Genomic DNA, 12687 nt, shown 5'->3' with positions numbered 1-12687 from the left:
TTTCGAACTATGTGCGTCAGAAAATCCTTAAAAGCAGTTTTCTGATGGAAAAAGTAGGAAATTAAGGTTTTCAAAGACCAGCTAAATACGTGAAACCTAACAAGTAATGTTGAGGGGGGCGTGGCTAACTGCCATACAGTGAAGAAATGCCTTGTTACAGCTCCTTCTGGATCCTGTATCGACACAAAGAAAAAGTAGGGTGACCAGACGTCCTGGTTTTCCCAGAACAGTCCGGGGAAATCAACTCCGTCCCGGGGTCCGTCCCGGGAGTTTTTTATTTTAGAAACCCCGTCCGGGGTTTGCATGGTTGGGTCGCTACGGTAATTAAAATTGTAATTATTTTTCAGAACACTTTCCGAATTTGAAGCCAACCCCCAACCTTTCAGGTACAAGTCACAACACTTACTGACTGTGCCACAAAGACTGGCTTGGAAATAAGTGTACAGCAAGCCATCTAATATCAATGAGAGCAAACGCTTGTTTTGAATTAACATGCCAAGATTCACAGACAAAACTGCACAAATTAGATCATATACACTTTATAGAAAGGAGAAGTGCTGGAAATATGATTAGGTGGTGGTTGCGGCGGCGTGTTGGGGGAGGGGCAGTAATTGGTGGGCTGCGATCGGGTAGTCCCTCTTTTATCTTGTTGATTGTCCCAGTTTTTCGTTTTGGAAATCTGGTCACCCTAAGAAAAAGCCATCCAAACTAATGAACGAGGGACGAGAACGAGCAATATAAAAAAGGCAGCAGCCAAGGGCAACTTGCAGACCGCTCAGAGTCCTGTGAAACGTGTAAGAAGAATATCCCCAAGCTGCGTGCCATAGAGAAGGCGAGTAAAATGGCAAGCGGCAGAGGTGCCGTGAAAGTGCAAGTGAAGTGAAGCGTGCAAAGAGGCGGGGCAGAAGCCGCTGAAATCACTGCAGGCAACACAGGAGCCTGAGGAAGGGATAAGGCAGGCAAAACAAAGACCCAGTATATGCTGCATCGAGGGAAGGCTGACGTAGGCACCCACACAGTCAGGCTAAGGAGGCTAAGCCCAAGGCCTGCCCACAACACGCAAGGCCTGAAGAGCGGATTGATGCAAATAACCCCTAACGCGAGAGGCACATCACCATTGGAATATATTGACACAGTGCACAGAAGGTGCAGAAACTCCACGACTAAAGAATGGGAGTTAGAACACTTAGACACAGCACACAGAAAGTAATACAAGGCAGACTGAGATAAGGGAAGGACCTGCACCTAAGATGGCGGCCAAAGGCAATGAAGCAAGAGGTAAACAGACCACCATGGAATCATATACCAAAGGACAAGACAGCCCAAAATGAGGAACGATGGTGGAACCAGCAGAAAGTGCGGAGGACACACTGGATAGAGGGGATCACTAAATACCAGCATTTAAGACAGTGTTGGAAGCAAAGATTGATGCCCTGATTGTGGGCATGGGATTGTTGAGCCAGGACGTGTGCACACTGGCAGAACACATGGGATAAGAAGCACAAGGGGAAAGTCAACACTGATGAAGTGACAAATACAACAGCATACCTCCAAAATATTGCAGCAGAAAGTCAAATTGCTTGAAGAGAGAGCTGATGATGCAGAAGGCCAGGCTCGCAGGAATAACATCAGCAGTGTGGGTCTGCCGGAAAGCATGGAGGGAGTTGATCCCACCAACTACATCAAAAATCTGCTGTTGCAGGAACTTGGCCCAGGTAACCTCACACAAGGATTCACAGTGGAACAGGCACACTGTTCCTTATCTAGGAAGCCACCACCGGTTGCTCCCCCTAGGCCCATCATCGCCAAAATACTAAATTACAAGGGTAGAGAGAAGATCCTAGCATTCTCGAGAATGGGGGGAATCATTCAAAGGGCCCCGACCAAGCTGGCACTATACCCGGAATACACCTTTCAAGTTGAGAAACGGAGAGCCCAATTTGTTTCTACAAAGGAGAGATTGAGAAAGGCCAGGCTGAAATGCATGCCAGTCTACCCAGCCAGGCTGAAGATACTACATAACGGACGAGCGCTGTTATTTGACAATCCAGAGGAAGCACAAGATTGGATGGACAATGCAAGAGTGGAAACTCGGGAAAGGGATTGATTACAACACTCAAATCGGCAGGGAACTACACCCTTCAGAATGTGATAGTTTTGAAGGTCGCTGCTGCCCAAGTAACAATGTCATGTAAGAAGAGCTCGAAGAGTCCGAAGTTAAGAGGAGCGGTCCAAAGCAGAAGAGAAGTTCGAATCCAAGTCCAAACACTACAGTTGCTTTTTTTCCCAGAATATTGGCAATGGAGCAGGAATGCATGTTATAAGGACACAGCCTTCAGAGGAAGGGTGGCACCAGATATTGTGATGCCCTAACTCCCTCCCCCCCCGCGCCCCACATTTTGGTTCGGGTACGCTAGTAAGTACTAACTCGTTGGGCACCGAATGCCTGGTTGGTTGACTGGGAAGCGAGGGAGCGGAAGCGGATTTGTGTAAGCATGCGTGGCATAGCTGGGCAGTTAAGTTTGGGTAGGGGACAGTTGAATAGAGGGGAAGGAGGGAAGTTGTTAACTGGAATGGGAGAGAAGCCTAATATAGTACTAAGAAGTTAGTTCACTCACAAAGGCATATTATTGAGAAACAAAACTGTTGCAATGATGCAACAACAGATGACAACTACGCATGTACATAATGGCGGATAGTATTATGGTGATGACCTGGAACATCTGAGGTCTTAATTATGTGAAGAGACACAGAATAATGTACTTGCGAAGGAACAATATAGGCATTGCGCTGTTATGGGAGACACACCTCACCAAGACTATACAAGACAAGCTAGCCCCGAAATGGGGAGGTTCGATAGTGGGATCCACATACTCTGCTTATGCAAGGAGGGGTTCTCATTTGGGTGGCCCCAATGGTCCCACAGAGGGTCCTAAACATTAAGACAGATAATGAAGGCATAATAGTACTGATTCACGGTACCCTAGAAAATAGGGAACTGTGTATAGTAAATAGCTATGCACCGAACCATGACGCTACTACATTCGTCTGATCTCTATATGCTAGACTAGGTCCTTATAGAAATGGAGTCCTACTGTGGTGCAGAGACTTGTTGGACAGGTCGGGTGACCAGTTCAGAAGGCCGGCGCCGCCTGCAAAGGTCCTGAATACACTTTTTCAGTCCTTTAATCTAGTAGACATATGGAGGACACTCCACCCATTAGAGATAGACTACTCTCACTACTGCACATAAAGTCTACACAAGACTAGACTACATTTTCAGGGGTGAGGAACACATGAAGGAATTTGAGGAGTCGGAATATAAAGCTAGAGTATTGTCAGATCATGCCTCACTGGGACTGAAGTGGGTTATAGCCGCACCTAGACCAGCAATAACAACCTGGAGACTGAGAAGTGAGGCCTTATTAGACGCAGATTTGAAAGAATAGATGTGGAAACGCACAGAATATTTTTTTGTTTAATGAAGGGAGTGCTAAATCAGAAGGCACATTATGGGAATCATTCAAAGTGGTGAGCATGGGGTAGATGATTGCCACATCAGGAGTGGTATGCAGAGCCATCACTTCCGAATTAAACAGAATTGAACAGGAATTAGCTGAGGTTGAGAAAAGAAATAGTGCCGGAGAGGACAAGTTAAGGGAAGAAATAAAGCGAAGACAAAGCTGTATAATGCAATGCAACAGACTGGGCAAATTCAATTATGCAAAGCATCTACAGAAAATACATGGAGGAGGAGATAAGCCAGGCAAACTCCTAGCATGGTTATACAAGAGTGACAGTAAGAAAACGCCAATACTTAGTACAGGATAAAGAGGGCATCATGTGCAATAGACAATTGGGTGTGAAGAAAGCATTTTACGAATATTATAGCGCACTGTATGAGGATACCAGAAAGGAAAGGGACGAAGAATTGCAAAAAGCACTAGAACTCCTAAACTTACCACACCTAGACATAGAGAAGGTGCAGATGCTAGAAGAACCTATAACAGCAAAGGAGGTGCTGGGCATAATAATAACACTTCCCTCAGAAAAAGCGCTGGGCTAGGACGGACTGCCAGGCGACTTCTATAAGGACTATGCAGGCAGCCATGCACCGGTCCTGCTGAGAGTATTCACAGAAGCGTTTGATACAGGACTCCTCCCGGGAAGTATGAGAGAAGTCGTGATAATACCCTTACCAAAGTCTAATGAAAAAAAAACGGACTGTGGCTCCTATCTTAAATCGGGATAATACATTTATTACAGCACTACTGGGGAATAGGCTCAGGAGAGTAATAACCAAGCTAAAACATCCTGATCAGAAGGGATGTGTGCCCAGAAGGAATATTTCCTGGAACTGAAGGAGGTTACACCACGTTATTAGCAGAACTAAAGACTGGAATGGGTACCATGCTGTGGCCTCGCTAGATGCAATGAAGAAATTTGATTCTGTACATTGGAACTGGCTATATGCGACATTGGTGAAATGCGGATTCGGACCAAAATACATACAATGGGTAAAACTCATTTACACTAAACCAATGGCTAGAGATAGGACAGGTGGCATCTTCTCTGACAAATGGGAGCTACAGAGGGTCCCCAGACAAGGCTGCCCACTGTCTCTGATGCTTTATATTCTAGCAATGGAACCAATAGAGTCATTCCTACGTAAGGAATACCGAGAAGCAGGAATCCAAATCGATGGTTTGTGGCACATAGTGTCCATGTATGCATATGACATGCTATTATATCTACAGAACCCTGAGGAGAACCTGCAACACATACTATAAGTGCTAGATAACTTTAGTGAGCTGGAAATACTGTTTATTCCCACTGCCATGCTGGCTGATAAAAGGGGTGAGGAGCTTCCGGCCCCATCACTTCCGTTGGAGACACACCTTTCGATACCTAGGACTGAACATCTAACATACCCCCAAGCAAGAACAAACACACGCTACAATAAAGGCACTGAAGGGCATACTGCATTCAATGAAATTCTTGGCTAAGTTATCATTGTCAGTAATGGGGAGAACAGCATTGTTAAAAATGGTGGTGCTGCCCAGGATGCTACACTGTTTTTGGAATATCCCAAAACAATTATTTGTATGGCTAGATAAAAAGTGTAGAAGTTTCTTGTGACAGGGAGGTAGACATAGAGTAGCACAGAGTACCCTACAGAGGCTCTTTGATAAAGGATGGTTGAGAATAACCATCCGTGGCGAGGACTCCCTCACCACCTTCCGCAAAACACTGAAAACTACCCTCTTCACATAAGGACCGACACATCAGCACGAATACCTATCTTTTATGTTTGCAATATACGACCAAATGCAATATTTGTAACAATAGTATGATTTCTTGTACTATTCATAATGTGTCAACAATCGCTATCATATGTACCATGTAACTAAGTTATTGCAAGTAACAGCGCCTCAATGCCCCTGGGCTGCTTGCGCGCTATATAAATTTAAATAAATAAAATAAATAAATAAATAAATACCGAATAGCAAGCTATATTACCTTGCATGTCAGATGCAATACGTGGTAGGATGGATGGCTAGCAGATAGCAATACGTGGTAGGATGGATGGCTAGTAGATGACCCCACAATGGATACGACTCTGCTACAGCCAGCAATACAACACCTACACTTAAGACTTATTATGGGTAACCCCACCAGAACCGCAAGATTACCCACACTTGGTGAGACTGGGCATGCAAGTATGGCGACATCATTGGGAGACGTGCGGGATTGCTACAATTGGGGATCTGAGATGGATTGGTGCCCTTCTAAGCTTCTAAGAGTTACAGGAAATCATACATGTAGGACAGTAAATACTGCACCAATCCAAAGGGAACGCGGTTACGAAAAGTTGGCCATCAGCGGAAGTCGGGGGGACGATAAAATGTGAGGAGGTGGAAACGATAATAAATATATCAGAGGGTGGACATGCCATATCAAGGTTATATGAAGTGTTTCTAGGTGAGCACTCAGTTGGGGGAACTGCAACCTAGATTCAGATGGAAATCGGAGTTGGGCAAGGCCTTTATGGACAAGGAATGGCTGAAGTTTTTGCATTATAAGGTTTCCAGAAATTCGAGACTGCAGCTGGTGCAACTGTTTTTAACACACAGAGCTTACTTAACACCGAGAACAATAGCAGGATTCAAAGGCTCAGTTGGACAGTATTGTCCCAGATGTAATATTGCAAATGCTGGAATGCTACATATGTTTTGGGAATGTGCATCTATAAGGAAGTTTCGAGAGGGCATTGCCCAAAAAATGGCCGAAGGGGAAATGGATTTGGATGTCCAGTCCCTAACTGCTGGCATATTGGGACTATTCCTGAGGAGTAAGAATGGGAAAGCGCTGGGAAAGCTGAAGGACTTGACATGTATTGGCTAAGCGATGCATAGCTATGAAATGGAAATCGGAGGCAGCCCCGATAGTGGAGGAATTTGCGAAAATGGATAATGGCTTAAACGGTGAAATGGCAACAGGCGATTAGTGGGCAAAAACCAGACCTGGCCAGGATAGGGTGCAGTGGACAGAACTCACACTAACTTTATTTAAGCCAGGAATGTGGATAAACAATGATTCGAGTCTGAAGAAGGAAGATAAGATTTGTAAGAGAGACGTGTAAATGGACAAGTGACTGTAAAAACAAGCATGATGCAATGTTAAGGGTAGTTGGGGAGGTGAGGGAGTAGTTCATAGCTTAAAAACTGTAAATGTTTCGATTGTACACTTGCTGAATGTGAACCCCTGGATATTGTTAGGAACATATAATATATTTTTGTTAAAGTGATGTTGAACCATCAGTATCTTTCCTGTGGTGTAGGGTTTCACTTGATCCATCAGGTTACACTCTAGTTTAAAATCCTCCACAGATTTAGTTCTACTGATTTGTGGGTGATGTACATGATGGCTTCTCTGTTGATCATTCAAACCTACTGTTTCAACAACATCCACATACAACCAAAGGTACTGTTGTACTTGGCACATAGTATAACAGATGTCAATGACAGTCATTTATGGTAAACGAACTGTTTTAAAACTGTGAACATAATAAATGTTTCAATAAAATATAATGTGCTGCATAGTCAATGCACCGTATTGGGTCAATTTGTCAGCATTAAAATGCTGCAGGTAAGAGCAGTGCCGGCAGCATTCCCATTTAGCCCCAATACGGGAGGCGGGGGTTAAGGTAGAGGTCCAGATGTTTGGGTAAGGAAGGGGTAAGAGAAATGCAGATGAGTACAGCACTGGGAAAAAATTATAAATATAAAATGGGAATCCCGCCAGCAGTATTGTTACCCACTACTTTGAATTGTCGAAAAATGTATCTAAGCTAGAGAATCCAGGCAGCTTTAAGAGGGAGGCCTTCTTAACACAGGCTATATTTAGCTCCGAATAATGTATTCCTCATTACTTTGTCTCCCTGGCTTCCCAGGTAATCAGTTCAATGAGCTCGCTGTCGGACTACTGCCTACCATCAATCCTGCGGACTTTATTTGACTGGTACAAACGACAAAATGGAATTGAAGATGAGTCTCATGAATACAGGCCCAGAACCAGTGCCAAGTCTAAAAGGTATGCATGTGTGTGCGCCTAAACTGCATTATGTACAGCTGTTGAAGTGCAACTTGAAATGGGCCCCCTTGTATATCACACTCCAGAGTTTGTATTCGGAAGCAGCAAACCTATTGGTTGTCTCATAAAAGGGACCATTATTGGAAACGAGCAGTTAGACCACATATTAAATGTGTTAACTCATTTTTTATAATTCATTAGATTTTTTTCTCTGGGGTGGCTCATCCACAATGGGCAACCCATTATGGAGGAGCCAAACCAGCCCGGTGTTCCTGGGGCAATTTGATTCTGTACGGAAATTATTTTCCATTTGACAGTACTATCTCGGGGCTCATGCCCAATAGGCCATGCAAGGATGGTTGCGTGTTGCTTCCACTGTCTTGCTGGAGATAAGAGCCTCTGACGGGGGTGGGGGTGCTACAATGGTGCACCGGTAACCAGCAGGGACATGTTTTGTTTTAATGACTTAAGTTTTCAATGGTATTATGGGCAAAATCAACATGAGTTGCCTACAGTGGTGCAGCCAGTATGGACATGGTTTCCTACAGTAACATGTGATTTTTTTACGGGCATAGCCAACATCAATATGCTTATTTGGCTGCTTGCCTACATTGGTGCAGCCAGTATGTGTTTTCTTACAGGGGGGCAGTCTCTCTTTTACTGGCGTTATGGGCAAAGTCAACATGAGTGTTCTTACGTGGGGAAACTAGCATAAATTGGCAGCGCTAGTATGGACATGTTTTGCTATGGTATCATTACCCAAATATTTAGTATGGCAAACATATGTTCTTAGGAAGTAATAGCATATATTGGTGCAACCAGTAGGGACATGCATAGCGTAGCATGATGAAAATATTTACAAAGGCAGTATTTTGGCATATTTCATGGTTAAATGTTATGTTAACAAAACTTAATGAGTGCACATACGCCCAGAGGCATCATGGCGCTGGTAGCATGACAGGAGAGGATATGTACGCTTCTAAAATAGTTTTGTTTTCAATAGCTGACAAAAGGCAAGGTGGTCAGTGGTCCCCCGTAGGGCAGAAGGAAGATCGTTCCAGGCTTTGGCGGCCACAACAGAAAAGGCTTGCCCCCCTGATCGGGACAATCTAAACCGAGGGACTACTACAAGAAGAGCTGACTGGGAACGGAGAGAGCGAGTGGGTACATAGTGCACACATTTGGCTTGCAAGTACTCCGCTCCGATGCCATAAAAAGCCTGATGTACAATGCACATGGACTTAAACATTATCCGATCTGCAACGGGGAGCCAGTTCAGTTGCCTCAGCAGCGGAGACATGTGAGCTCAGAATGGGGGGCGAAGAATAGATCTTGCAGCTGCATTCTGGAGAACTTGTAACCGCTTGATCAAATAGTGAGGCTCCACCAAATAGAGCGGGTTACAATAATCTAGTACACTCAATACCAGAGCAGCGACCACCGGAGCTTGGCATGCTGTGGAGATGAAAGGGAGGACCTTCCGAAGCGCTTCTGGGAAATGTGCTGAACAATGCTCCTGTGCACCGTTGATGAGTTGGCATCTGTTGGATATTTCCATTCTACCCAACAAAACCAATTGCCAACTGAGCGGCTGTTTACCACATTGTTCTCAAAAAAGGTGTTGTGAAATGTGCCTTTTTAACACATTATTAAAAATGTTTTCGCTGGTGAAAGATCCTCTGCCCTTGGTAAACCTCTTGGTTGGATCGGGCTCCCTCGTTCTAGTAGGGTGCTTCCACATTTTCATGGAAAATTAATCATTCAAGGCATGCAGAAACCAAAAAAAAATAACAGAAATAAGGGAATGTGAGCAAAAGTATTTTAAAGCTGTGTTGGAAAGCAAGTGACGAGGGCTAATCTCAGAATAATAAGCAGGGAATGCCAGAAGTAGTGGCTGCGATAGAAAAGTCCTCACACTGAGTGAGTTTTTATAACCTTGGGTATACAGGGAATAAGCTGCGCACGACTCTGAGAAGAATATGATTTCTAGAATTTTTCAGGTGATCCGGAGCATTATCTTAATCATAAAATGTCCCTAGTCTCTATATTTATTGAATCCATGAGATCCTATTCAATTACCAGGATTGAGCAGCTCTCTGTCAGTCTCAATCATTTCTGTGGGAAAATGTGGTGTTGAAGTAAAGTTTCCTCCACACCTGTTCAATCTTTGGGAGTGGGTTGGTGTACAATTGGGAAAGGAGGACCAATCCGAGGGTGATGGAAAGGAAAAGGAAGGGAATCCCCTGGTCTTAGGGAAGACTCCCCTTTTTGCAAGTTATTCTTTACCACTCATACTCTGTTATGAAGATGTGGGTCTTGACAGCACCCCCACTACAATTTAAAGTAGGGGAAGTTAAACTGGTGATGATGTCAAAGTCGCACCTGGCTCACCTGACCCTTCTCACTGCCGGCTCCTGCTCTGGTCCAATACTCCCGCCTCCCTCTTTGACCAAGGACAGCAGAGCCTACATATCCCATCAAGGCTTCAGGGACATCTTCCTCCATGTCCATCGCCCCTTTAGGATACTGTGTCTCACCCATGAAGGTGGAGGGAGAGTAGGATGATGGATAACTGTGACGGGGGGATACTCTGTCTTACCCTCAGGCATCCTCCTCCCAATCTCCAAGGACCCCCAACTCGGGTGATCCTCCCTCGCTTGTCCTTCCCCAGGGTTGGAATCCCAGCACGATGGCCCTTCCCTGGCCACCTGAGCAAAGGACCCAAAGGGAGAAAATGTGAGGATACCTTCAGTTATCTGACAGCAGGCACCGAAAAGCAGCTTTCACGCTGCTCAAGCATCGATAAATCCAGAGCAGCAATCTGGAGCCGCGAGGGGCATGGTAGCCACAAAGCAGAGGTGGTGAGCCCAGGAAAAAGGAATGGGATGCTGACGAGCCACTGATTGCTTACCACAGGAGAACCGATGCACGGTGAGTCCACCCAAGGGAAGCTGGTACAGCGGTGCATGTCGGCAAACCTACCGAAGGCAAATAATAGTAAATGAAGCATGAGAGAATAGGAGACTCGATATTTCCTAAAGAGACATAACGGAATGAATACAGAGTATTGTCAGGTTTGCAAGTATGCCCAGTGAAACATATGAGAAAGTCTAGAAAGTCCTGACAGGAGAGTATTCCAGGTAGATTCAAGTTGCAAGTGTGCCAAATGAAGCACATAAGAAAGCCCTGTCAGGAGAGTTTACCAGGCAAAGTCAAGTTGGACAATGTGTAAAGCAAATCACATGAGGGAGTCCTGAGAAGGATATATCGGGTATAGCCAAAGACTGCATTTAACTCATACTAAAGTGGAGAGGAGAAACCTGGTAGGAGAGTACACCAGGTATCCAACCAAAATTAAGACTAACAGCCAAGTTTTTTTGCATAGAAGTTGTTTTTGCTTACCAGAAGAAGCCCAAGGAAAACGAATATCCTTAAAAGTGTAAAGTGCAGTGAAGAGAAATCCAGGGGAAGGGAGCCATCCTCTGGAACTATGAACTTTATTCATTTGAAACTTTGTGTTGGAGTTGCAACTTTGTTCTCCTTTTTGAACATTTTTTTTTTCAAGGCCAAAGACATTCCCCTTTTCACCTTGGAGTTAAATTATAGCGTGTGAGGGCCAGGATAGTATTTTGGACACAGGACGTTTTTGCTTTCGACATCTTCACATTGGACAGCCCTTAGTTTTGTTTTAAGCCGGGAACTACCTCGTAGAATAGGGGTAGTGAAGCATTTTCCAACAACTTTTTTTTGTTTCAATAAAGCTTTATGGCCGAAACCATGAGTTGCGTGCCTGTCTCATTCCTGGGTCCTCCGGACACTTTGATTAATGGAAGAGTTGAGAAGAAGACTGTGGCCGTGGAGCAGGGCATACCAGGAGGTCAACACTCTTGCATGACTGAGTGATTGACCCTGAGCCCATAACCAAGAGTATGGAAAGACCAGAAGAAATGTACACTGCAAGGTACCATGGAGAGGAAACTGAAGGTGGGGAATACAACCAACCACCGAGGATATAGCGCTCAGTCACTTATTAGCTCAAACTCAATCTCTGGAATATAACAAACAGCATTTATTTTTTTTTGCCACATTACTGTTTGAAAGGTTGCAGTGCCATTCCCCCTCTATGTAATTCACACCAGAAAGATGGTGTCTGGCGCACTGCTTCCTGGTCTGGGTCATCTTGGTGCACCCATTACTGCTGTCATGTTCTTACTCCATATTTATTTACTACAGTCTTTCCCTGACCCTCTCCCCCCTTCTCTTCCCACTCGAGTTGCAAGTACCCAGAAAGAGGTTGCGGGCGGTCACCCACCAATCCCAATGGTAACCCCCACAGACCCTTAACTCAATTTCCCGCAACAGCGCTGTTTCCTCCTTGACCGCACTGTAGGGACCGCACGTCCCTCATACCACACCCTAACCATCCCCGTCCTGCCACCCCAAACAACTACACCTCCACATACACACATCCTCCTAGCTGCACGGTACTTTGCAGCGATGAAAGTTCAGCACAGTAAAGACCCGCACTGCACTTGCAGCACGGCAAACACACGCACCCCATCACTCTGCTTCTAAAGGTATCTTAAACTCTCCAGCCCTTTACAGCCCTTTACACCTCGTACTTCTCACTGTAAATGGAAACGTGCCCTTCCCATTACAAAGGCTGACTTTTCTCCTTCCACTACAAGTGCCCTTCACACCAGGCAGGCTGCCTAAAGTCAGTCAAATTGTTTACTTCAGCAATGTTAAAACATTACAAAACACATGAAAGCATCAATGCAGCCATGTCAATTACATACAATTAATATTTAGATAAATAACGAAAAGTGATTAGCCTTGTGCTTATAAAAGACCCTCGTGTTACACTCTGTATTGTTAATAAAAATGGGTCTAATGTTCTTTTGTGGCATTGCTAATGCTGACACGGGTACTAGGCTAGGCCAAGCAAACCATTCATTCATTATATAACTAGCAATGGGGTAACTCTATTTTCTCATAAGACTGTGTCCTTATCCTTATTGTGCTGCACAGAAATGGTCATGGCGACCATGAAGCAGCAGGTGTTACCCCATAGCAAATAGATGAAGGCAGCAT

General features: G+C 44.7%; 1 protein-coding gene across 7 annotated transcripts in view; it reads left to right on the top strand.

Moving 5' to 3' along the window:
- FRY (FRY microtubule binding protein) overlaps positions 1 to 12687 on the top strand; it is a 1191674-nt gene that overhangs the window by 462493 nt on the left and 716494 nt on the right. For all 7 annotated transcript variants that reach the window (XM_069639765.1, XM_069639761.1, XM_069639760.1 and 4 more), the window contains exon 4: positions 7454 to 7593. In XM_069639765.1, coding sequence (XP_069495866.1) covers positions 7454 to 7593 — 140 coding nt within the window. The remainder of the gene's footprint in view (positions 1 to 7453; positions 7594 to 12687) is intronic.

Source organism: Ambystoma mexicanum, chromosome 7q (genome assembly GCF_040938575.1).
Source record: "Ambystoma mexicanum isolate Mex_15411 chromosome 7q, UKY_AmexF1_1, whole genome shotgun sequence".
Classification (NCBI taxonomy): Eukaryota; Metazoa; Chordata; class Amphibia; order Caudata; family Ambystomatidae; genus Ambystoma; species Ambystoma mexicanum.
Note: the sequence above shows the minus strand (reverse complement) of the source record. Positions and strands in the feature narration are given on the sequence as shown.